This window comes from Oncorhynchus kisutch, linkage group LG6 (assembly GCF_002021735.2).
Source record: "Oncorhynchus kisutch isolate 150728-3 linkage group LG6, Okis_V2, whole genome shotgun sequence".
Classification (NCBI taxonomy): domain Eukaryota; kingdom Metazoa; phylum Chordata; class Actinopteri; order Salmoniformes; family Salmonidae; genus Oncorhynchus; species Oncorhynchus kisutch.
Genome location: NC_034179.2, coordinates 28,299,499 through 28,326,261, shown reverse-complemented (window position 1 = coordinate 28,326,261; position 26,763 = coordinate 28,299,499). Strand labels below are relative to the sequence as shown.

General features: G+C 41.6%; 1 protein-coding gene across 1 annotated transcript in view; it reads left to right on the top strand.

The window, feature by feature from the left end:
- Nucleotides 1-8,299: 8,299 nt before the first annotated feature.
- Nucleotides 8,300-26,763, top strand: part of LOC109892611 (plastin-3) — a 32,124-nt gene continuing 13,660 nt past the window's right edge. Inside the window, exons 1-8 of the mRNA XM_020485276.2 lie at nt 8,300-8,511; nt 15,238-15,343; nt 15,597-15,748; nt 19,557-19,686; nt 24,751-24,883; nt 25,052-25,133; nt 25,322-25,487; nt 25,691-25,833. Coding sequence (XP_020340865.1) covers nt 15,280-15,343; nt 15,597-15,748; nt 19,557-19,686; nt 24,751-24,883; nt 25,052-25,133; nt 25,322-25,487; nt 25,691-25,833 — 870 coding nt within the window. The 5' untranslated portion in view covers nt 8,300-8,511; nt 15,238-15,279. The remainder of the gene's footprint in view (nt 8,512-15,237; nt 15,344-15,596; nt 15,749-19,556; nt 19,687-24,750; nt 24,884-25,051; nt 25,134-25,321; nt 25,488-25,690; nt 25,834-26,763) is intronic.

The following is a 26,763-nucleotide window of genomic DNA, read 5'->3' as shown; positions in this document are numbered from 1 at the left end:
GACCCCTGGCAACACATGATGGCTGAATATGATTGGATAAAAGATCTAACATAAAGCCCAGCCCTCCAAATCTCAACCTGGGGCTGGAAGCAGTGCAACCAAGAGGAACGCTATGAAATGAAGAGTGTAACTCTTACTCTGGGGAATAATTTAATACATATTTGTGGGAAAATATATTTAAAAAAAAAGTATATTCTGATGATGTTTAGGCCAGCAGAGAAGGCCTTGCTGGCCCTGACGGCCCACCACTGCGTTCTATTCATCGACAAATTCAATTGGGGATCATCAGCAAGCATATATCTTGAACCAAATACAATACATTTCGTTTTAGAAATGTTCAACACCAATTTGTTCATATCAACCCACTCAGACACCATTCTTAGTTCACTGCTCAGTACATCTGTTAGCTCATTACATTCTGATGCTGCTATACATTGTAGAGTCATCATCATACATGACCACTCTTGCTTTGTTCATTACTGAAGGTAAATCATTAGTAAATATAGAGTAGAGAAGTGGGCTTAGGCAACTTCCTTGAGGATCACCAAAGTGTATATCTTTACTGTTTGAAAAGCTACCATTTAAGAACACTTATCCTGGACAGATAGCTTTCCATCCAGGATAGAGCTGCAGACTTGAAACCATAACATTTGGGTTTACCTAGTAACAGTTCATGATCAATTACATTAAAAGAAGCACTGAAATCTAGTAACACTGCACCAACTATCTTCCTGTCATCCATACTCTTTAACCAATCATCTGTCATTTGTGCTAAGGCCGTACTCGTAGAATGCCCTTCTTTGTATGCATGCTGGAAACCTGTTATCAGACCACTACATGAGAAATAATCCTTGATTTGTACAGATAGGCAGCAAGTTATAGGACGACTATTATGATGTAAACAGAGAGGTCGACATCCTTGGGACCTGAATATTGACTGGTTTTCATCAAGCTGTCCGCTCAAGAGGAAGCTTCTTACTGTAACCAGCGCCTGTAATCTGGTTCAGGTTATTAATCAACCTACCAAGGTGTTTACAAACACTATAGGAACAAAATTATCCACATGTATCGATCACATTTTTACTAATGCTGTAGAACTTTGTTCTAAAGCTATATCCGTAACCAGTGGATGGAGTGATCACAATATAGTGGCTATATCCAGGAAAGCCAAAGTTCCAACAGCTGGGCCTAAAATAGTGTATAAGAGATCGTACAAAATATTTTGCTGTGACTCTTATGTGGATGATGTTAAAAATATTTGTTGGTCTGATGTGATTAATGAGGAGCATCCAGATGCTGCACTTGATGAATTTATGAAATTGCTTCTTCCAATTGTTGATAAACATGCACCTGTTAAGAAACTGACTGTTAGAACTGTTAAGGCACCATGGATTGATGAGGAATTGAAAAAACTGTATGGTTGAAATAGATGGGGCAAAAGGACTGGCTAATAAGTCTAGCTGTACAGCTGACTGGCTTACTTACTGCAAATTGAGAAATTATGTGACTAAACTCAACAAAAAAGAAGAAACTTTATTATGAAACCAAGATCAATTATATAAATTATGGGCAGAAAGACAAATTCAACTCCATCTTTCATCGAATCAGATGGCTTATTCATCACAAAACCATTTGATGTTGCAAATTATTTTAATGATTATTTCATTGGCAAAGTGGGAAAACTTAGGCAGGAAATGCCCATGACAATCAGTGAGCAATTATATTCATGTATAAAAAAACTAATAATGAAAGAAAAGCAATGCAAGTTTGAATTTTGTAAAGTTAGTGTGGGAGAGGTGGAACAATTATTGTTAACGATCAATAATGACAAACCTCCTGGCATTGACAACTTAGATGGAAAGCTACTGAGGATGGTGGCTGACTCTATAGTCACTCCTATCGGTCATATTTTTAATCTGAGCCTAGAGGAAAGTCTTTGTCCTCAGGCCTGGAGGGAAGTCAAAGTAATTCCGCTACCCAGGAGTGGTAAAGCGGCCTTTGCTGGTTCTAACAGCAGACCTATAAGCTTGCTGCCAGCTCTCAGCAAACTGTTGCAAAAAATTGTGTTTGACCAAATACAATGCTATTTCTCTGTAAACAAATTAACAACAGACTTTCAGCATGCTTATAGAGAAGGGCACTCAACATGTACTGCACTGACACAAATGACTGATGATTAGTTGAAAGAAATTAAGAAGAAGAAGATTGTGGGAGCTGTACTGTTAGATTTCAGTGCAGCCTTTGATATTATTGACCATAACCTGTTGTTGAAAAAACTTAAGTGCTATGGCTTTTCAACCTCTGCTCTGAATCCACGATATGGCAATCTATCTAATAGAACTCAAAGGGTTTTCTTTAATGGAAGCGTCTCTTATGTCAAACATATAAAGTGTGGTGTACTGCAGGGCAGCTCTCTAGGCCATCTACTCTTTTTTTACCATTGACCTGCTCTGGCATTAAACAAAGCATGTGTGTCCATGTACTACCATGTATGCTGATGATTCAACCATATATGCATCAGCAACCACAGCTAATAAAGTCACTGAAACCCTTAACAAAGAGTTGCAGTCTGTTTTGGAATGGATGGCTAGTAAAACTGGTCCTGAACATCTCTAAAACTAAGAGCATTGTATTTGGTACAAATCCGTCCATAAGTGCTAGACCTGAATCTGGTAATGAATGGTGTGGCTGTTGAAAAAGTTGAGACTAAATTACTTGCCGTTATCTTAGATTGTAAACTGTCATGGTCAAACATATAGATTCAATGGTTACAAAGATGGGGAGAGGTCTAGCCATAATAAAGAGATGCTCTGCTTTTTTGACACCACACTCCAAAAAGCAAGTTCTGCAGGCTCTAGTTTTGTCTAATCTTGATTATTGTCCAGTCATGTGGTCCAGTGCTGCAAGGAAAGGCCTAGTTAAGCTGCAGCTGGTCCAGAACAGAGCGGCACATTTAGCTCTTAATTGTAATCAGAGGGCTAATATAAATACTATGCATGCCAGTCTCTCTTGGCTAAGAGTTGAGGAGAGACTGACTGCATCACTTCTTATTTTTATAAAAAAACATGAATGTGTTGAAAATCCCAAATTGTTTGCATAGTTAACTTACACGCACACTTATCCCACCAGACATGCCACAAGGGGTCTTTTCAAAGTCCACAAAACCAGAACAAATTCAAGAAAACATACAGTATTATATAGAGCCCTTATTGCATGGAACTTCCTTCCATCTCATATTGCTCAAATAAACAGCAAACGTGGTTTTAAAAAACAGATAAAGCAACACCTTAAGGCACAACGCCTCTCCCTTATTTGACCTAGATAGTTTGTGTGTATGCATTGATATGTAGGCTTTGTGTGCCTTTTTAAAAATGTATGTAATTCCATTTCATGATGTTCTGTATTATGTCATTCTGTATTATGTTTCATGTGTTGTGTGGACCCCAGGAAGAGTAGCTGCTGCTTTTGCAACAGCTAATGGGGATCCTAATAAAATACCAAATATTAGGTCCAGTGAATGCAATTTTTTTATCCTTAGGTAGTGAAATAACCTTTGACTCTTTCCAGACTTCTGAGCACACCCCCATACATCAAGCACTTATTAAAAATATGAGTTTGGGGTAGATATTTGGTTAGCTGTAACTCGAAGCAATTTGGCCTCAAGATTATCTGTACCAGGTGACTTGTCATCCGAAAGAGACAACAGCATTCTTTCTACCACTTCCCTTTCTACTTGATGAAATTCAAATATGCATCGCCTCTCCTTCATGATACAATATTTTATGAGGGTATATGACATGGATCCATCAGTTGGAATCATAGCATTCCTCAACTTTTCATAAATGTCACCAATTTCACTTTACCCAAAGCATTCCCCACTGTTTTAGAAGCTTCAAATGGATTCACCAAGTCTGGCATACATTGTTTTCTCAAAAACCGCACTCCTACCAGATACGATGGGGTATGATGAGAACTAGACATATTTTCCACAGGAATTTTACTCCTTTTCCCATGAATTTGTTTGATTCAAGTTCCACATCAGCTTCCGCCATCCCCAGAATCTCACTCTTTGAGTTAAAATGTTACGGTGGTCGCTTTCCAGGTAGTGTTTTTATTGTAGGCTACTCGCATTGTACAGATGATCACGCAAAGCCTCTGAGCCACATTGGCATTGTAACAACCCTTGGGTCGTCATTACGATCTCGCCTTAGCAGGTTGTCTGGGAGACCCAAGTTTGAGACTCAAAAGAGACGATGCACAGTCGTCGATCACTACACTGGTGTGAGATGCAGGATGGCACCCGAGGCCATTGGAAAGGCGTGTACGGCCATGGTCATGCTACTGCTCCCCCTATGGTCATTCCACTCCACCCCCTCAACTGTCTTTACTCTGCCTCCACCCCAATGGACATTTATTTATTCATCACTGCCACAGTTGTTATTATTTATATAGTGCTATTTCTACTGTTTTTATTACTAATTTCATTATTTTATTTCACTAGTCCTGCATGTTGGAGATTGAAGCCTAAGATTTTCACTGTACCCTGCAATCACACCTGCAACCCTGTACATGTGACTATTAAACCATCTGAATCCTGAATGGAGAGGGTAGTGTAATAGCTAATGCTATCCATGTATCCTTGGGACATCCCTACCCTTAATCTTAACCATTTTAACTTGTACAGGAGAAAATGTATTTCAATATATATAATTAAAATATACTTCAAATACATGTTAATACATTTGCATCTTTGCTGAAATGTATGTAATGCCTGACAATATTCCAGTTATGCATGGCTATGACATCTAGTCTACAGGGTGGTCAAAGTTGTTCCTAACTCTTTGCGTATTGATCAATGGAGATCATTCTTTTGGCCACCAAGCCGAAACTTTGCCAATGATATAATTGAAATTGTAATGTGTGTAAAAAGAAAACTTTTGATTTCACCAAATTTTTACATTCTGTCATAAAGAGCACATACTCAACTTCATAAAACACACGTTTTCCCCATCTCAAGACGTGAAAAACCCCCACAGTAATTCATGAATTAAATAATGAAAGAAATGGGCTGTTTTTGTGCGTTTTTAAATCGATTTTAACAGAAACTATACATCATACAACACGCCACAATGTGTCAATATGTGTAGGTCTTGGTTTTGTGCTTCCAATGAGTGATATTATATGGCTCCTCAGTGGATGGTTGGCAATGTTATGGTGCTCTCATAACCAAGTGGGAAGTTGGAATCTACCACATCTGGGGGGAAAAGAAACAGTTGAAAAGGCCCTCCAACTGGTAATTACTAGTTTTTCCACCACAAAATTGCCAAAAATAGTAGAACCAGTTCACCTGCTTTTACACTATGATTTGATTATTAGATGTTCAAAGTTGGTTTTGAAATAAATATTTCAAAAGGAATAGATTTACTATATTAAAATGAGAGTTCAGTTCACGTCACAGGGTTGACCTTAAAATGAGGGACAGACGTAAATTAATCACATGAAATACATAATCATCTTCAAATAAATATATTTGTCAAAGCAACAAAATAACTAGGTCTTTACAATGATGGTGAAATCTTCCTAGAAGTCACAGAGGGTGCATGGAGGGACATGTTTTGGTACATTAGAAAGGCTTTATTCATATTGAAAATCTGATTTATTAAAATCTGCATGTAGTCTATATTAAAGGGCACATAGAACAGGCTTTTAAAATTACACATAGGTTAAGTAGAAATTATGCACCAATCAAAAAGGTCAAGTCGACCCACTGTAGTTAATTTTGTATATCAACAACCTTAGGGATCATATTGAAACAGCAGATGTAAATTTTTATGCAGATAATACTGTTCTTTATTCAAGTGGTAGCAGTTAGCTTTAGCTTTTGAAAATGCCCAAAGAGCATTTAACAACATACAACAGAATCTATATGATTTGAAGTGGATGACAAGCTGAGCTTCAATGTTCATGTGGAGAACTTGATAAGGAAGCTAAAGCTGAGAATACGTTTTTATTACCAGCATTAGGCTTGTTTTTCTCTGGCCAGGAAGGAGCTGGTACGATGTACATTACTGGCAGCTTTCAATTTTAGTGATGTTACATGGAGTGCCGCATCAGATGACCTGGCCTACACAATCCTCCGACCTCAACCAAATTCAGATGGTGTGGGATGAAATGGACCACAGAGTGCAGGAAAAGCAGCCAATAAGTGCTCAGCATGTGGGAACTCCTTCAAGACGGTTGGAAAAGTATTCCAGGTGAATCTGGTTGAGAGAATGTCAAGAGCGTGCAGAGCTGTCATCAAGGCAAAGGGTGGCTACTTTGAAGAATCTAAAATATATTTTGATTTGTTTAACACTTTTTTGGTTACTACATGATTCCATGTGTTATTTCATAGTTTTAAGGTCTTCACTGTTATTCTACAATGTAGAAAATAGTAAAAATAAAGAAAAACCCAGGCATGAGTAGGTGTGTCCAAACTTTTGACTGGATACATACATATGTTTTGGGGTCACTTAGAAATGTCCTTGTTTTCCATGAAAACATACATGAAAGGAGTTGAAATAGGAAACAAATAGGAAATATAGTTAAGATGTTAACAAGGTTATAAAAAATAATTTTTTGTTGAAATAGTGTCCTTCAAACTTTGCTTTCATCAAAGAATCCTCAATTTGCAGCAAGTACAGCCTTGCAGACCTTTGACATTCTAGTTGCCAATTTGTTGAGGTAATCTTAAGAGATAATAAATACCCCGTGCTTCATGAAGCACATCCCACAAATTGGATTGGCATGGTGTTGCACAGTGGAGTGATAGCCTTCCTTCTTCAAGATTCTTATTTTCCCTGGCTGCGTTTTGGGTCATTGTCATGCTGGAAGACCCAGCTATGACCCATCTTCAATGCTCTTACTGAGGGAAGGAGGTTGTTGGCCAAGATCTCACGATACATGGCCCCATCCATCCTCCCCTCAATACGGTGCAGTCCTCCTGTCCCCTTTGCAGAAAAGCATCCCCAAAGAATGAGGTTTCCACCTCCATGCTTCACGGTTGGGATGGTGTTCTTGGGGTTGTACTCATCCTTCTTCTTCCTCCAAACACAGCGAGTGGAGTTTAGACCAAAAAGCTCTATTTCTGTCTCATCAGACCACATGACCTTCTCCCATTCCTCCTCTGGATCATCCAGATGGTCATTGGCAAATTTCAGACGGGCCTGGACATGCGCTGGCTTGAGCAGGGGGACCTTGCGTGCACTGCAGGATTTTAATCCATGACGGCGTAGTGTGTTACTAATGGTTTTCTTTGAGACTGTGGTCCCAGCTCTCTTCAGGTCATTGACCAGGTCCTGCCGTGTAGTTCTGGGCTGATCCCTCAAGATCAAAAATCGGCAGTGTATCAAATACTTGTTCTCCCCAAAATGTCACTTCCTTGGTTCTTTTTTAATCAGGTCAGTAAATAAATATCAATGACAGTCCCATTCTCATTTGCTTTTAACAGTACCAAGAATTAGAACAGGTCATGGTATAAATTGTTTTAGTTACCCAGCTCCGTGGTCCTGGAATGCTCTCCTGAACATTTTAAAATGTGATGATCTAGCCTCGTTGGTGGAGTTTAAATACTTGGTCGATGTAAATATCTTAGAAGAGTGTAATTGTCTTTAGGACAACTGTTTTGACATTAAAGTTATGACATTTACATATTACGTAAAGAAACACAATTGTTGTTCTTAACTTACTTAACTAGATAAATAAAAGGTTAAATAAAAAAAATAAAAGTGTCTCTATAGTTCTGTTCAATGTTGTGTCAGTGTATGCAAGTTGGACACTAAGTTGCACGGATTGTGTCCCTCCACGTATCGTTCCATTTGCTTCCTTAAAAAAAATGTTTTGCAACAGAATCAGAATAATGATTGGGGCTCCGGAGTGACGCAGCGGTCTAAGGCACTGCATCTCAGTGCTAGAGGTGTTACTACGGACCCTGGTTCGATTCCAAGCTGTATCACAACCGGCTGTGATTGGAAGTCCTATAGGGCGGTGCACAATTGGCCCAGAGTCGGGGTAGGCCATCGTTGTAAATACGAACTTGTTCTTAACTTACTTGCCTAGTTAAATAAAGGTCGAATCAAATATAAAAATGATTATGCACCTGATCTTTTTTCCACTAATTGGTCTTTTGACCAGTCACATCAGACCGTTTCACGTCAGAGCTGATCTGATTGGTCAAAAGACCAATTAGTCTAAATTAGATCCGAATTGGGCCCACTGTGGCTGCGTTTAAACAAGCAGCCCAATTCTACTCTTTTGACCAATCAGCTCAGCTCTGATAAATAGCTGATGTCAACATTTTTGTTGTGTTAGATCAGATTTGGGCTGCCTCAAACGCAGCCTGTCATTAATTTGCTCTAAACACTTATTGGCTCGTCAGTAGGCCGAGGTTGCTAGTGCATTTCCATTGCTGGATGAGGGAGGAAGTCTCTGGGATCGAGCAGGACCTTGTGCGTAATTTTAGGGGCATCTGAAGTAAGTTATTTTTAAGAATATAAATTAACGTTACATCATGGTTTGTTTAAACTGGTCAACAACGTTCCCTTTTTCATCCATTAATTATACGTTTGTATGCTTTATAGTAGCATCTGTAGTAGCTATAGTAGCGTCCCAAACTTTACCAGGGGAAATTACTTTGGATGTTGAGTAAATGCATTAGGATAAATTGGATTTCAATATGCCTCTTGATTCTTTTCATACTGTATTATTGATTGTATGTTTGTTTATTCCATGTGTAACTCTGTCGAACTGCTTTGCTTTCTTGGCCAGGTCACAGTTGCAAATGAGAACTTGTTCTCAACTAGCCTACCTGGTTAAATTTAAAGATGATATATATCACACACGAAGAAATTCGACCACGAAGGCCTGATTCACGCAGTCTCCTCTAAACAGTTGATGTTGAGATGTGTCTGTTACTTGAACTCTGAAGCAATCTGAGGCTGGTAACTAATGAGTTTACCCTCCGCAGCAGAGTTAACTCTGGATCTGAGAGCTAATTCCACTATAGCGCTTGAAGGTTTGTGCAACTGCACTTGAAGAAACTTTCAAATCTCTTAATTGTCCAGATTGACTGACCATGCCTTGGACCCTCTTTGCTTATTTGAGCTATTCTTGACATAATATTTTTATTGAACCTTTATTTAACTAGTGAAGTCAGTTAAGAACAAATTATTATTTACAGTGATGGCCTACACCTGCCAAACCCCGACGACGCTGGGCCAGTTTTGCGCTTCCCTATTGGACTCCCAATGGCAGCCGGTTGTGACACAGCCTGAATTGCTGCAAATAAACAACTACTAAAGGACACCAATATTAAGACTTGCTTGGGCCAAGAAACATGAGTAATGGACATTAGACCGGTGGAAATCTGTCCTTCGGTCTGAGTCCACATTGTAGATTTTTTGTTCCAACTGCCTTGTCTTTGTGAGATGCAGAGTAGGTGAACAGATCTCCACATGTGGTTCCCACCATGAAGCATGGAGGTGTGATGTGGGGTTACTTTGCTGGTGACACTGTCAGTGATTTATTTAGAATTCAAGGCACACTTAACCAGTATGGCTACCACAGCATTCTGTAGTGATGCACCATCCCATCTGGTTTGTGCTTAGTGGGACGATCATTTGTTTTTCAACAGGACAATAACCCAAAACACAACTCCAGGCTGTGTAAGAGCTATTTGACCAAGAAGGAGAGTGCTGCGTCAGATGACCTGGCCTCCTCAATAATCCAACCTCAACCCAATTGAGATGGTTTGGGATGAGTTGGACTGCAGAGTGAAGGAAATGCATCCAACAAGTGCTCAGAATATGTGGGAACTCCTTCAAGAATGTTGGAAAAGCTTTCCAGGTGAAGCTGGTTGAAAGAATGCCAAGGGTGTGCAAAGCTGTCATCAAGGCAAAAGGTGGCTACTTTGAAGATTCTCAAATAAAATATATTTTAATTTAACACTCTTTGGGTAATATCATTTGCATACTCAGTACTTTCAAGCACCGTTGTCAGTGAATACTTCCTTGAGTCTTTGGTTTTTTAGCTACAAGTTTTGCACACCTGTATATTGGGAGTTTCTTCTCTGCAGATCCTCTCAAGCTCTCCGGTTGGCTGGGGAGCGTCACTGCTCAGCTATTTTTCAGGTCTCCCCAGAGATGTTCAAGTCCAGGATCTGGCTGAGCATAAGGCCATTCAGAAACTTGTCCTGAAGCCACACTTGCATTGTCTTGGATGTGTACTTAGGGTTGTCAAAATGGAAGCTGAACATTTGCCTCAGTCTGAGGTCCTGAGCGCTCTAGAGCAGCTTTTCATTAATGATCTCTCTGCTTTGTTCATCTTTGCCACAGTTCTGACTAGTCTCCCTGCCACACAACATTACTACAGCATGATGCTGCCACTACCATGCTTCACTGAAGGGATGGTGCCAGGTTTCCTCCAGATGTGATGCTTGGCATTCAGACCAGAGAATCTTGTTTCTCATGGTCTGAGTCCTTTAGGTGCCTTTTGGCAAGCTGTCATTTGCCTTTTACTGAGGAGTGGCTTCTGTCTGGCCACTCTACCATTAAAGGCCTGATTGCTGGAGTGCTGCAGAGATGGTTGTCCTTCTGAAAGCTTCTCCCATCTCCATAGGAACTCTAGAACCGTCAGTGACCCTCTGGTTTAGAGGTCGACCGATTAATCGGAATGGCCGATTTAGTTAGGGCCGGTTACAAATTTTCAGAACAATTGGAAATCTGTATATTTGTGCACCGATTTCCGATTCTTAAAAAAAAAATGTATACCTATTTAACTAGGCAAGTCAGTTAAAGAAGCCAAGGTAAATTGCTAGCTAGCATTAAACTTACCTTACAAAAAACAATCAATCATAATCACTAGTTATAACTAATCCAGTTTAGCAGGCAATATTAACTAGGTGAAATTGTAATTTCTCTTGCATTCATTGCACGCAGAGTCAGGGTATATGCAACAGTTTGGGCTGCCTGGCTCATTGCGAACTACTTTGCCATAATTTTACGTAATTCTGACATGCATTGAAGGTTGTGCAATGTAACAAGAATATTTAGACTTAGGGATGCCACCCGTTATAGAAGTTAACGAACGGTTCCGTATTTCACTGAAATAATAAACGTTTTGTTTTCGAAATTATAGCTTACGGATTCGATCATATTAATGACTAAAGGCTCGTATTTCTGTGTTATTATGTTATAACTAAGTCTATGATAGAGCAGTCTGACTGAGCGGTGGTAGGCACCAGCAGGCTCGTAAGCATTCAAACAGCACTTTCGTGCGTTTTGCCAGCAGCTGTTTATGACTTCAAGCCTACCAACTCCCGAGATTAGGCTGCTGTAACAGATGTGAAATGGCTAGCTAGTTAGTGAGGTGCGCGCTAACATCGTTTCAAACGTCACTCGCTCTGAGACTTGGAGTGGTTGTTCCCCTTGCTCTGCAAGGGCCGTGGCTTTTGTGGAGCGATGGGTAACGCTGCTTGGAGGGTGGCTGTTGTCGTTGTGTTCCTGGTTCGAGCCCAGGTAGAAGCGAGGAGATGGACGGAAGCTATACTGTTCCACTGGCAATACTAAAGTGCCTATAACAACATCCAATAGTCAAAGGTATATGAAATAAAAATTGTATAGAGTCCTATAATAACAACCTAACTTCTTACCTGGGAATATTGAAGACCCATGTTAAAAGGAACCACCAGCTTTCAAATGTTCTGAGCAAGGAACTTTTACTTTTACACTTTTACTTCTCCAACACTTTGTTTTTGCATTATTTAAACCAAATTGAACATGTTTCATAATTTATTTGAGGCTAAATAGATTGTATTGATGTATTATTAAGTTAAAATAACTGTTCATTCAGTATTGTTGTAATTGTCATTATTACAAATGTTAAAACAATTGGCAGAATAATCGGTATAGGCTTTTTTTTGTCCTCCTATAATCGGTATCGGTGTTGAAAATCATAATCGGTCGACCTCTAGTCCGCTTGAGGGGAACATACATGGCAGTAACCGAAAAATTATTCTGGTCAGCATATGATAGCGGTATTCCAGTTCGGGAGAACAGAAGGACTTGAGTTTTTGTACGTTACCACAATTGCACCATGGTAGTAGGTGCCAGGCGCACCGGTTTGAGTGTGTCAAGAACAGTGATGCTGCTGGGTGTTTCATGCTCAACAGTTTCTTGTGTATCAAGACGTGCCCGCCACCCAAAATACATCCAGCCATCGGGCAAAAAAGGGTCGTTGATTGACTAAAGGGGACAAAAAAGGCTGAAACAAATTGTAGCCAGACTGTGGCTCTGCAGTCTTTGGCTATGACTAAAGACCAATAAAAAGATTGTACAACTTGTACCTTGACCGAAATGGGGTATGCTAGCCGACGACCTTAGTTACTACTTTCAGCAAAAAAATAAGTTGCTGTGGGCTGATGAACCAAAAACATTGCCTAGTCTGAGTCACTGTTCCTACTGTATCACGCGGCATGATGGATGCGTGTACCACGTCTCAACAAAGCTTGCTGGTGACTGTGTTTTGGGCTCGAAGTAGAGCAATTTATGCATGCCATATGTGAACATTGCCAATCAGGTGCATCCCTTGGCAGCAGTGTATCCGTCTGCACTTTATTATTTTTTTAAATCCAGATAATGCCACAAGGCTAGGATTATCCAGAAAGAGTTCCACAAACATGACTGTGAATTCCACTTACTGCAGTGGCATGTCCAGTCACCAGATCTCAAGCCAATTGCGCATCTATGGGATGAGATTGAATGAGATTTTCGGAGTAGAGATCCACTATAAGCCAATTGGACACCTGTGGGAAGCATTGGAGTCAACCTGGTCCAGCATCCCTGTGGAATGCTTTTGACACCTTGGAGTCCATGCCCTGACAAATTGAGGCTGTTCTGAGGGAAAAAGGGGGTGCGCTCAATATTAGGAAGGTGTTCCTAATGTTTTGTACACGGTTAGAGCCATGATTCTGTAAAACAGTATGTTCTATCATTTGATTAGTGGGGAAATGCCCCGACATGACTCGCATAGGAAATTGCTGCTTTCTGGGGGATAAAATATTGCCTAATAGTTTTGACAATTTAATTTCTAGTTTTGAGAGTTTGAGAAACCAAAGCACCTCCTTGCTCCCTTTAGTGTATCCAATCAATGATCTTCATTCATGGTTAGTGATTACACATTGTCTTTTGTCCTTTGTTCGTCCTGTTGAATATGTGCTTGTGATGCCAGAGGCTGATTGGTAAAGACTGCTCCTATTGGAGCAAGATCCCTCTGTTCGGTTGCTATCTTATTTATGATCATTTGGGGATAGGAAGTAGATGGGGTGGGCGGCGGAGTCCTGATGGCTCAGGTTGTTTTCAGCTGAGGAGCAAAATGGCTGAGGAGACTGTAATCGCTGAGGGCCCTTCATGATTAAAATCAACTGTCGATCTCGTTCTGCTGGTTTGGTAGAGTGGTCCGGTCACTAAAGGGTCTTTTGTAGTTGAGGCTTAATTTGACCCAAAGCTGAGGACCATTCACACCGACCCAATACCTGTTTTGGTTATGGGGACTGTAAAAATACAGGAATCTTGACTCTGACTTTAGGTGGGTTTTAATATACTACCCCCACCCCTTTCAGCTATAAGGAAGCAGGAATTGTAAATTAGTGGGGTTTTGGTCTGTTTATGAAAGGGATAGGTTCCTAAGGACAACTTCTTGAAAACAGTATTTTAGAGTTCACCTTGAACAGATACATGTTACTACAGATTATAAACTAAGCAAAAAAACTGTCAACTGCATTTATTTTCAACAAACTTAACGTATACATATTTGTATGAACGTAACAAGATTCAACAGACTAACAAATGGCATAATGTGTCCCTGAACAAGGGGGGGGGGGGGTGTCAATCAAAAGTAGGTCAGTATCTGGTGGAGCCACTAGCTGCATTAAGTACTACAGTGCATCTCCTCATGGACTGCACCAGATTTGCCAGTGTTGCTGTGAGATGTTACCCCACTCTTCCACCAAGGCATCTGCAACTTCCTGGACATTTCTGGGGGGAATGGCCCTAACCATCACCCTCCGATCCAACAGGTCCCAGTGTAACGCTTATTTCTTTGACGATAAATGCGAATCTGACAATCACCCCTGGTGAGGCAAAACTGTGACTCGTAAGTGAAGATCACTTTTTGCCAGTCCTGTCTGGTCCAGCGCCGGTGGGTTTGTACCCATAGGAGATGATGTTACCGGTGATGTCTGGTGAGGGCCTGTCTTGCATCAGGCCTACAAGCCCTCAGTCCAGTTTCAGATGGATCTCAGCCTATTGCGGACAGTCTGAGCACTGATGGAAGGATTGTGCGTTCCTGGTGTAACTCAGGCAGTTGTTGCCATCCTGTACCTGTCCCGCAGGTGTGAGGTTCGGATGTACCAATCCTGTGCAGGTGTTACACATGTTCTGCCACTGCGAGGATGATCAGCTGTCTGTCCTGTCTCTCTGTAGCGCTGTCTTAGGCGTCTCACAGTACGGACATTGCGATTTATTGCCCTGACCACATCTGCAGTCCTCAAGCCTCCTTGCAGCATGCCTAATGCACGTTCACGCAGAGACGCTGGGCATCTTTCTTTTGGTGTTTTTCAGAGTCAGTAGAAAGGCCTCTTTAGTGTCCTGCGTTTTCTTAACTGTGACCTTAATTTGCTACCGTCTGTAAGCTGTTCATGTCTTAATGACCGTTCCACAAGTGCATGTTCATTAATTGTTTATGGTTCATTGAACATCCATGGGGAAACGGTGTTTAAACACTTTACAATGAAGATCTGTGAAGTTAATATGTAAAAATCCAAAATATCTTTGAAAAGACAGGGTCCTGGAAAAAGGGACGTTTCTTTTTTTGCTGAGTTTGTCCATATTGATGTTCTCAGAGGACAAGTTACAGATGGATGCCAAATTGATGCAATAGCATTACTCCAACACACTTCTGTAGTCTGATGGATACTGTAAGAGTGGGAGGCATTTTCTCTTAACTGGGGAAGGGTTGACTGGCCCGTGAGCATTGTCTTGGGCCATTTTGCTCTGTGGACCCAGGTGACAAAGTGCACAGAAGTTGGGGTGGGGCCTACACACATTCTTCTGCCTCATGAGCTGACTGGTTCTGGACTTCTGTTCCATGTCTCGCTCTAATTTCCAAACTTCATTGACAGTGTTCCCTGTTTTGTCTGTACAGAACCCACCTCTTGACTGACCACCTCGGATCATTTTCATCAAGATGGCAGGAAAGATTAGCTCCAAAGATGAGCTGGAGGAACTGAGAGAGGCGTTTGGCAAAGTTGGTGAGTAGGCTACATTTGATTTATTTTCTGCGTTAGTTGATCATTTAATGAATGTTTTCATAATATGTGACATTACACACCTAGGCTAATAGTCAACAGCTTCTACATTGTACAGTCCCTGACTTTTTAGTCCTATTAGCTTTTTTGAATTGTTTGGGAACCATGCCAGGTTTCCTAGAAACAAAGATTGTGTTGGCTGAATGTTAGTAAAAAAAAAATCCTAATATGATTAAGCTCCTGTCTGCATTTGTAGACCTCGATGGCAATGGCTCCATCTGTGACTACGAGCTCCATGAGTTGTTCAAGGAGGCAAACCTTCCCCTGCCTGGCTACAAAGTCAGGGAGATCATCCAGAAGCTGGATCGCAACAAGGACAACGAGATCAGCTTTGACGAGTTTGTATCAGTGAGTCATGGAGGAGGGGGGGGGGGATCGAGAAATACGCAACAAAGCAGTAATCGATATCAGTAATACTATTAAAATTAATGTGAAGTAGAAACGAGAACACGTGAGTAAGGAACCTATATACAGGGTAAATGCAGTGTCTATACCATATTTGCAATGTGAAGGCAGGGATACTGGCATAGTAGGGTTGTGCATGTGTTGTAAGGTGACTTGGCATCAGGATGTATGCTAAACAGTAGCAGTTTCAGGGAGGGCTGAGTCAGGTTTTTGCTCCGCCATTGTACTTAATTGATGACTTAATCACATTTAGTAAAGAACTCCTCATCTGGTTGTGTAGGTCTTAAATGAAAGGGAACACCTGCAGACCCTAGGCCCTCCACTCCATGGAATAAGTTTGACACCCCTGGTGGTGTGTGTAGAGCAGAGCTCTCCAACCCTGTTCCTGGAGAGCTACTGTTCTGTAGGTTTTTGCTCCAACCCTAATCTAGCACACCTGATTCTAATAATTAGCTGCTTGATTAACTGAATCAGGTTAGTTTCAACTGGGGTTGGAGTGAAAACATTCAGGAAGGTAGCTCTTCAGGAAAAGGTTTGAATCGCCCTGGTGTAGTGTGCATAGAGACTGGACCATGCAGGTAGTCCATGTAGCTATTTATCTGTCTTATTTCTCTCTAACATTAATTTTAACTCCTAAACCTAAAATGGTCTTAACAAGTAAGGACTGGCAAAATGTCCTCACTTATCAATTTTAATTGATGACTTCTGGTATTCAGAAGTATAGTAAAATGTGTGTACGTACATACAGAAATTAGGTCAATAGTAGTGTGCTCTTATTTTGTTTTGCCTGTGACATTAATTTGCAGGCCTGTGCTAGTCTCCATGTTGAGTAATGACGTGACATCTTGCATCCCAAAAGAAAAACAAATTCATAATCTCTTTAAGGCCATTTCTCATAGCTCAATGATGAGGAACTTTATTTTTGGGGGACAATTTTAAATCTTGAATTCAGCCTTTTTTGTATGGTTTAACATACCTATGGCTATTACAGTATATTTGTTAGAGGGGGTTGTGCTATTTTTAGTTGCTATAATGGATTACATTTATTTTTTTTGGTTGAGATGAACATGAACAATATCCTTTCATTGAAAGCAAATTAAATCACCACAAAGGCATTATTTATAAAGGGAAATGCATACTATTATGGTTACTATGGGCTTCCTCTATCTACAGTGCATAAGCAATGTAAGCTAACTAGGGTTGCACATTTTGGGGAATATTCAGGAATATATGCTAATAAATATTAATACCGTTGTTAAATGTAAACTCAGCAAAAAAGAAACGTCCCCCACGTGTAACACTTGCACGGGATCGGTACATCCGAACATCACACCTGCGGGACAGGTACAGGATGGCAACGACTACCCAAGTTACACCAGGAACGCACAATCCCTCCATCAGTGCTGAGACTGTCCGCAATAGGCTGAGAGAGGCTGGACTGAGTGCTTGTAGGCCTGTTGTCTGGTGAGGACCTGCCTTACATCACCGGCAACAACTATGGCACAAACCCACCGTCGCTGGATCAGACAGGACTGGCAAAAAGTGCTCTTCACTTATGACTCACGGTTTTGTCTCACCAGGGACTGTGATATGGCCATTTCTTGGAGAGACTCCTTCCCCGCCAGGAGACTGTCAAACATGATGACATCACCCCAACGGGTGTTGCTGGGCAGCTTTCAATGTGGTGCTCTTATTCTTCACTTTGATTGGTGAGGTAGCTTGCTGCTATAACCTGATGACCCTTCACATACCTAACCATTTCCTTGGCCCTCTTGTAGAGAGCATCCATTGTTTTCAGTGCCATGATGTCCTTGAGCAGATTCAATGTATGAGCAGCACAGCCAATGGGTGTGAGGTTAGGACTCCTCCACTTTATACCAAGCCGCCTTCTGTGGTCCAAGGTCATTGACTGCCTTCAGCTCATTTGCAATGTAGAGACTGGTGTCTGTGCTCTTGTAGAATACTGGTTTAGGGGGAGATGTAGTTAATGAGTTCTTGCCCACGAACATTTGACCGCCCATCGGCGACGACTGCAATACATTCTGCTTTCTCTATGATTTACTTTACTCTGTTGTACTCTGCATCCAGCAAATTAGTAGATAAAGCATGTTTGGTTGGCGGGATGTATGCTGGGCGAAGAACATTCAGAAATCTCTTCCAATACACATTGCCTGTGCGCATCAGAGGTGAGCCAGTTGCATACACAGCTCGAGCAAAACATTCATCAGCATTTCTCTGACAACGTTCCTCCAATGAGTAAAAAAAACTGTCTGATTCCAGGAGGACCGTGAGCTGTTGCTATCGATAAGGTGTCTGATTTCATAATTTTCACCTCGAATAGAAGTAGAGGGACTTGTTGTGAGCGCTGAGAGTACTTTATGCACTTGCCCAGATTCTGCATTGTTGCATTCTTCACATATGATTTGGCACAGTATTTGCAAATGTACACAGCTGTTTGTTCTACATTAGCTGCAGTGAAATGTCTCCATCAGATGGTGCCCGTGGCGTTTTCCTGTAAAGATTAGGGGAATTTTTTTTGTAAAAATACTATTCCATGTACAGATAAATGGTGAAGCAGTTTAACGAACTCCTTTGTAAGATAAATGTTTAAAAATGAAACGTGTATGGAAACTGGTGAATTAACACCTCAGTTAGCAGGTTCAAGCAAGCTAAAAACCCACATGGTGGCAAACTAACTAGCAGAATTTTTTTTTTTGTTTTTTTGTTTTTTTGTTGTTGCTGTAGGCTATTTACTAGTTAACACCCAGTATTGTAATTCTAATTTACCAGAAAGCATGTAGTCCTTGGCGCAGAGTGTAGTAGTGTGGGCTCAATAGCATCTCTATTAGTGTGCAGGATCTTGAGAATCAGCTGTACATGTGATGGAAGAATGCATAGGGTTGCAATTCCATTGAATTTGGGATAGTTTAACCAAAATATTCTGCAAGATCTAGAATTGGCTTGTTTATCCCATAAAATAGGTTCACTGTAAGCCAACTTTTTTTTTCTTTATGAATTTAAACCCAGGAATTTTGCTTAACTTCTCATGGAAAATTTCTGTTATTTTACTAAGCTTTAGGATTTCAAACTAACGCTACATGATCCGATGTTTGTGGCGTACACCTTTTAATGTCACTCAATCCCAGGCTGAGTAGCTGGTGGTGACTACTGAGACCAGCAGGTGTCAGGTCAGCGACTAGAGATGTTGGGGCCTGTGAATACAAACGCGTTGATTTACTTGGCTCAAACTTTGGCTCCTGTATAGATTTTAGGCCATTGACAAATGTCTTTCTAACCCAACCTACACCCCCCTCGCATCCTTAATTCCAAAAGCATTTCCCCTGGCCATTCAGCACAGTATCCCATATGTTTACTTTTTACAAAGGGGATGAAATGTTTGGTACACAGAGGCACTTAGCTTCCTGTTAAACACTGTTTCTGTTACCATATGGCCTCTCCCCAGTGAGAACCTTACTGAATAGAATTGCAGCTTACAGAATTTTTGTTTTGACTCGTGCAACTGATTCGAGATGACACAATTCCTTTCTACAGATTTCTCTTGTAGTAATCCTCATGACTGAGCATAGCGTAATCGTAACATATTAAGATCTTGAGGTATGTCATGGTTTGTGGGAGCTTAATGCTTCTGCATTGCTTGTTTGGGGTTTTAGGCTGGGTTTCTGTACAGCACTTTGAGATATCAGCTGGTCTAAGAAGCGATTTTAAATGCCCTTTGCCCTCTCTACTGCAGATATTCCAGGAGTTGAAGAGCAGTGACATTGCCAAAAGCTTTCGGAAGGCCATTAACAGGAAGGAGGGAATCCTGGCCATAGGTGGGACATCTACACAGTCCAGCGAGGGAACGCAACACTCCTTCTCTGGTGAGCTGCTCACAGCATCTCCTACCACTTCTGTCATTGTGTTACAGTATGTTGTATTGCATATATGTAGGGTCTTTGCTTTAATCTAGGGGATCCTTACTCATGAGTTTAGGTAGATGCCCTGTTTGTCTCTTTCGTAGTGTATTGATTAGTCAATCGAAAACAAGAACTGGGTTTCTGGGATGTCATTGAAAAGATTATTCCTGTGTAGTGACAAATCATGTGTATGAAGCAGTGGAGGCTACTCCGAGGAAGGGGAGGTCAATTCTCGATGAATTTCATAAAAATAGGTAATATTACAGCTATTTCTTTGGGGATAACTATTTTAAAATATATTCATCACCAAATAATTGATTAAAACAGTTTTGCAATGGTCTACAGTAGCCTCAACAGCACTCTGTAGGGTAGCACCAAGGTGTAGCTGGAGGATAGATGGTTTCCGTTCTCCTCTGGGTACATTGCTTTCAATACAAAACCTAGTAGGCTCTTGGGTCTCACCCCCTTCCATAGACTTACACAATTGACAACTTCAGGATGTCCTCCGCTCATTGCTTTTGGCTGTACAAAATGTCAGTTAAAGCTGCAATCAGGATCAGATAATGAATCTAGTACTAAAAGCACAAGCTACAGTTGGCAGTGTATATAATGTGGTGAGAAGTTGTCTGAGACAATAGTTGAGCAGTTTTAAAAGAATACATTTCTTCAAAAATGGAAGAGCTAGCTAGTTTAGCCTACTCAAACACCTGACTCTGAGGGCTCCTGTTAGCACGCTAGCTATGTTCTTCAACACTGACATTTTTCCAAGGTAAGAATTTGTTTTTATAATTTTTTTGCAACCGGGGCCGACCGCTGTGACTGCTAAAGTGTTTGGTGACTGTACTGCATGATTTGTAGCGGGTTTACTAATGCGTTATATTAGCATGTTTGACTATGACGTTATATAATGTGGTGGCAACTATGTGGGCTCTGTCTAGCTGTTATGATATTTGGTTTAAAAAGGTTTTCAACAGGTCAGACAGCTGAGGTCCACAAGCGATGGGAAAAGGTGAGGAATTACAACAAGCAAAGTGATCATGCTGTTTGTTGCTGCTATGAAAGTGAACTGCATTTGTGTGATCAGGGGTGTATTCATTCTGCAGTTTCTGTTAAAGTTTCTTAAACAGAATGGCGATAAACATACGTGAATTTGTCCAATAAACTCTCGTTTTCAACTGTACTAATGATTATGCCCTAGATCAGCTAGATGCAGGAAAGTGTGTGTGCAGGACGGTGTTGAATCTGTCACCCTGATTACTAAACATTATTCACAAGTTGAATTTTTAACTTTCATTCATAGGCTAGGTTGTAGCAACCTCATGATGGGTATAGGGAAATTCGAGTATCATGTAGTAGGTTATATCTATTGATGTTACCTTGAGCTGGGTGACTGGAATTTGATATTTTATTTCACCTTTAAACAGGTAGGCTAGTTGAACTCTTTGGCAACTGCGACCTAGCCAAAATAAGGCAAAGCAGTTTGACACATGCAATCAATAATACAGTAGGAAAATCTATATATAGCATGTGCAAATGAGGTAGGATAAGAGTTAAGGCAATAAATATGCCATGGTGGCAGAGTAATTACAATATAGCAATTAAACACTGGAATGTTAAGCTGTGCAGAATGTGCAAGTAGAGATACTGGGGTGCAAAGGAGCAAAATAAATACACTATGGGGTAGATTGGATGGGCGATTTACAGATGAGCTATGTGCAGTGATCTGAGAGTTGCTCTGGCACTTAAAGCTTGTGATGGAGGTCAGTCTCCAGCTTCAGATTTTTGCCGTTTGTGCCAGTCATTGGCAGCAGATAACTGGAAGGAAAGGAGGCCAAAGGAAGGATTGGCTTTGGGGGTGACCAGTGTGAGAGACCTGCTGTAGCGCGTGCTACAGGTGGGTGCTGCTCTGGTGACCAGTGAGCTGAGGGAAGGCGGGACTTTACCTAGCAGAGACTTGTAGAATGCCTGGAGCCAGTGGGTTTGGTAACGAGTATGAAGCGAGGGCCAGCCGACGAGAGCATACAAGTTGCAGTGGTGGGTAGTATATGGGGCTTTGACAAAACAGATGGCACTGTGATCGACTACGTCTAATTTGCTGAGTAGAGTGTTGGAGACTATTTCGTAAGCGATATCGAAGTCGAGGATCAGTAGGATACCCTCGTAAAACTGACTGTTTGGCAGCATGAGTGAAGGATGCTTGGTTGCGAAATAGGAAGCCGATTCTAGATATAATTTTGGATTGGACATGTTTAATGTGAGTCTGGAAGGAGAGTTTAGTCTAACCAGACACCTAGGTATTTGTAGTTGTCCACATTTTCTAAGTCACAACCGTCCAGAGAAGTGATGCTGGACGGGCGGGCAGGTGCGGGCAGCGATCGGTTGAAGAGCATGCATTTAGTTTTACTTGTATTTAAAAGCAATTGGAGGCCACAGAAGTAGAGTTGTATGGTATTGAAGCTCATCTGGAGGTTAGTTTAGTGTCCAAAGAAGGGCCAGATATATACAGAATAGTGTCATCTGCGTAGAGGTGGATCAGACAATCACCAGCAGCAAGAGCGACAGATGTATACAGAGAAGAGTTGGCCTGAGAATTGAACCCTGTCGCACCCCCAGAGACTGCCAGAGGTCTGGACAACAGGCCCTCCGATTTGACACACTGAATTCTGTCTGAGAAGTAGTTGGTGAGCCAGGCAACGCAATCATTTGAGAAACCAAGGCTGTTGAGTCTGCCAATAAGAATGTTGTGATTGACAGTCGAAATCCTTAGCCAGGTTGATGAATATCGATTGTGGTTATGATATCGTTTAGGACCTTGAGCGTTGCTGAGGTGCACCCATGACCAGCTCTGAAACCAGATTGCATAGCGGAGAAGGTACGGTGAGATTTAAAATGGTTGGTAAGCTGTTTGTTAACTTGGCTTTCAAAGACCTTAGCAAGGCAGGGTAGAATAGATTTGGGTCTGTAGTGTCTCCCCCTTTGAAGAGGGGGATGACTGTGGCAGCTTTCCAATCTTTGGGGATCTCAGACGATACGAAAGAGGTGAACAGGTTAGTAATATAGGGGTTGCAACAATTTTGGCAGATCATTTTAGAAATAGAGGGTCCATATTATCTAGCCTTGCTGATTTGTAGGGGTTCAGATTTTGCAGCTCCTTCAGAACATCAGCTATCTGGATTTGGGTGGGGGAGGTTTGGGTGAGTTATGTGGAGCGCAGGGCTGTTGACTGGGGTAGCCAGGTGGAAAGCATGGCCAGCTGTAGAAAAATGCTTATTGAAATTCTCTATTGTGGATTTATTGGTGATAAGTGTTTCCTAGCCTCAGGGCAGTTGGGAGGAGGTGCTCTTATGCTCCATGGACTTTAGTGTCCCAGAACTTTTTGTAATTTGTGCTACAGGATTCAAATTTCTGTTAGGAAAGCAAAGGCTAGCTTTTTCAAACTCCCTGTGTATATTTGTTCTTAACTTCCCTGAAAAGTTGCGTATCACGGGGGCTGTTCGACGCTAATGCAGAACGCCACAGGATGTTTTTGTGCTGGGCAGTCGGGTCTGGAGAGAACCAAGGACTATATCTGTTCCTGGTTCTACATGCTTATTTAAGATGTTGAGGAAAGCACTTTTAAAGAATCAGTCATCCTCTACTGACGGAATGAGGTCAATATCCTTCCAGGATACCCGGGCCAGGTCGACTAGAATGGCCTGCTCAAGTGTTTTAGGGAGCGTTTGACAGTGAGGGGTGGTTGTTTGACTGCAAACTAATTACGGATGCAGGCAATGAGGCAGTGATCACTGCGATCTTGGTTGAAGACAGCGGAGGTGTATTTGGAGGGCAGGTTGGTTAGGATGAAATCTGAGGGTGCCCTTGTCTATGAATTTGGGGTTGTACCTGGTTGGTTCATTGATAATTTGTGTGAGATTGAGGGCATCTAGCTTAGATTGTAGGATGGCTGAGGTGTTAAGCATGTCACAGTTTAGGTCACCTAGCAGCACAAGCTTATAAGATAGATATGGGGGGGGGGGGGGACAGGTAATCAATTCACATATCGTGTCCAAGGCACAGCTGGGGACAGAGGGTGGTCTATAGCAAGCGGCAACAGTGAGACTTGTTTCTGGAAAGATGGATTTTTAAAAGTAGAAGTTTGAAATTATAGTACGACAGAGCTCTATCATTTCAATCTCTGCAGTAGATTGCAACACCGCCCCCTTTGGCAGTTCTATCTTGTCAAAATGTTAAGGATGGAAATTTCAGGGGTTTTGGTGGACTTCCTAAGCCTGGATTCAGACACGGCTAGGACATCAGGGTTGTCGGAGTGTGCTAAAGCAGTGAATAAAACATACTTAGGGAGGAGGCTTCTAATGTTAAATGCATGAAACCAAGGCTTTTACGGTTATAGAAGTCAACAAATGTGAGTAGGAGTGGAGCTAGGCACTGCAGGGCCTGTATTCACCTCTTCATCACCAGAGGAAAAGAGGAGTAGGATGAGGGTACGGCTAACAGGACTGGTTGCTTAGTGCGTTCAGAGCAGAGTAAAAGGAGCAGGTTTCTGGGCATGAGAGACTAGATTCAAGGCATAATGTACAGACAGATGTATGGTAGGATGTGAGTACTTTGGAGGTAAACCTAGGCATTGAGTAATGAGAGAGATTGTCTCTAGAGATGTTTATACCAGGTGATGTCACCGCATGTGGGAGGTGGAACTAAATGGTAGGTTAAAGCATATTGAGCAGGGCTAGAGGCTCTACAGTGAAATAAGAGGATCTCTAACCAGGACAGTAATGGACAAGGCATATTGATATTAGGGAGAGGCATGCGTAGCCGGGTGATCAATAGGGGTCCAGTGAGTGGTTGGGCTGGCTGGAGACACAGCGATTCAGACAGCTAGCAGGCCAGGGCTGAATGACAGTCATCCAATATACTGTATTTGAAATGATAAAATGTTTTATCGTCCTCCCTCATTTTAAACGGCACCGACCGCCACTGTTATGTGGTGCTAGTTGTTGACTTGGTGTTTCTCTGTGCTGCCCTATGCAGAGGAGGAACGGTACGCGTTTGTCAACTGGATAAACACAGCACTGGAGAATGACCCTGACTGCAAGCACGCCCTGCCCATGGACCCCAACTCAGACTCCCTCTTCAAGTCCCTGGGTGACGGCATCGTTCTTTGGTGAGACCATAGATTTACATAATTGTGTTCTGTATAATTCCTGCCCTTCAAGCCTTACAGCTCCTATTACAGCTATTTTTCCTTACACGTGGTGGTTTGAAATGGGGCATACCTGTGTCTTCCAACATTAGGACCCCTCATAAACCAGCTGTTTATGTGCTCCTGTAGTAAAATGATCAACTTGTCGGTGCCAGACACGATTGACGAGAGGACCATAAACAAGACCAAACTGACACCGTTCACAATACAGGTCCTTACAAACTCAACCAAACTGGTCATATACTGTAGTTGACTGAGTGATTGTTAGATTTAGTCATTCCACCCCATGCTATTGTAAAGATAATTACTGTCATCTGTTTAATTTACATATGTGGGAGGCCTTGTTTCTCTTTCGTGAACGGTACTTCAAAACGGTCTTTGTTTCTGTTCGTCCTACAGGAGAATCTGAACCTTGCTCTGAACTCTGCCTCTGCCATTGGCTGCCACGTGGTGAACATCGGGGCTCTGGACCTTAGGGAGGGGAAGCCCCACCTGGTGCTAGGCCTGCTGTGGCAAATCATCAAGATCGGCCTGTTCGCTGACATCGAGCTCAGCAGGAATGAAGGTGAGGGGCTTTCACAGCACTATCACATCTTTGGTGACTCATGAACCTGGTATTTAACCATTTTATTCCTCATGGTACATTGACCTATTACAAGGATCAAAGTTGTCTTTTTATGTCTGGTAGTCTTTTTTTTCTGGCTGAAGACCTCTGGTCAGTGAGTTGCGGTGATGTAGCTGACTGTCCTGTGACCCTGTCTCCTTCAGCCCTGGCTGCTCTGCTGAGGGATGGAGAGACCCTGGAGGACTTGATGAAGCTGTCTCCAGAGGAGCTGCTGCTGCGCTGGGCTAACTTCCACCTGGAGAACGCAGGCTGGGAGAAAATCAGTAACTTCAGCTTGGACATCAAGGTATGGATGTGTAAAATCCATGTACAGTGACTTCAATGTATTTTCACCCCTTGACTTTTTCCACATTTTGTTATCACAAAGTAAAATTAAAATGATTTAATTGTGTTTTTTTTGTCAATGACCTACATAATTCTCTCAATGGAAGAAAATAATCTTGACTAGATAAGTATTCAACCACCTGTGGAAAAACATGTGAAAATCACCTTTGGCAGCTATGAGTCATTCTGGGTTAGTCTCTGAGCTTTCCACACCTGATTGTGCAAATTCTTCAAGCTTAGTCAAATTGGGTGTTGATCATTGCAAGACAAAGATTTTCTAGCAGATTTCATTCAAAACTGTTAGGCTATTGTCCTGCTGAAAGGTATATTCATCTCCCAGTGTCTGGTGGAAAGCAGACTGAAGCAGATTTTCCTCTAGAATTTTGACAGGTGCTTAGCTCCATTATGTTTCTCTTTTTAAAAAATCCTGAAACACCCCAGTCCTTAACAATTACAAGCATACACCACTATGCTTAAATTATGGAGCGTGGAACTCAATGTATTGGATTTGCCCCATAACTTTTTATTTGGCAAAAAGTGAATTGCTTAGTCACATTTTCTGCAGTATTACTTTAGTGCCCTGTTGCAAACAAATGAATTAATTTTTTATTCTGAGCAGGTTAGTTTCCTTTTTACTCTTAATTTGGTTAGTATTGTGGAGTAACCACAATGTTGATACAGCCTCACTTTTCTCCTACCATTAAATTGTAACTGTTTTTGTCACCATTGGCCTCATGGTGAAATTCCTGAGCAGTTTCCTTTGTCTCCGGCAACCGAGTTAGGAAGCACGCCTGTATCTTTGTATTGCCTGGGTGTATTGATACATCATCCGAAGTGTAAAAAGTTGACTGTGCTAAAGGGCATAGTCAGTCTGCTACCAATAGGTGCCCTT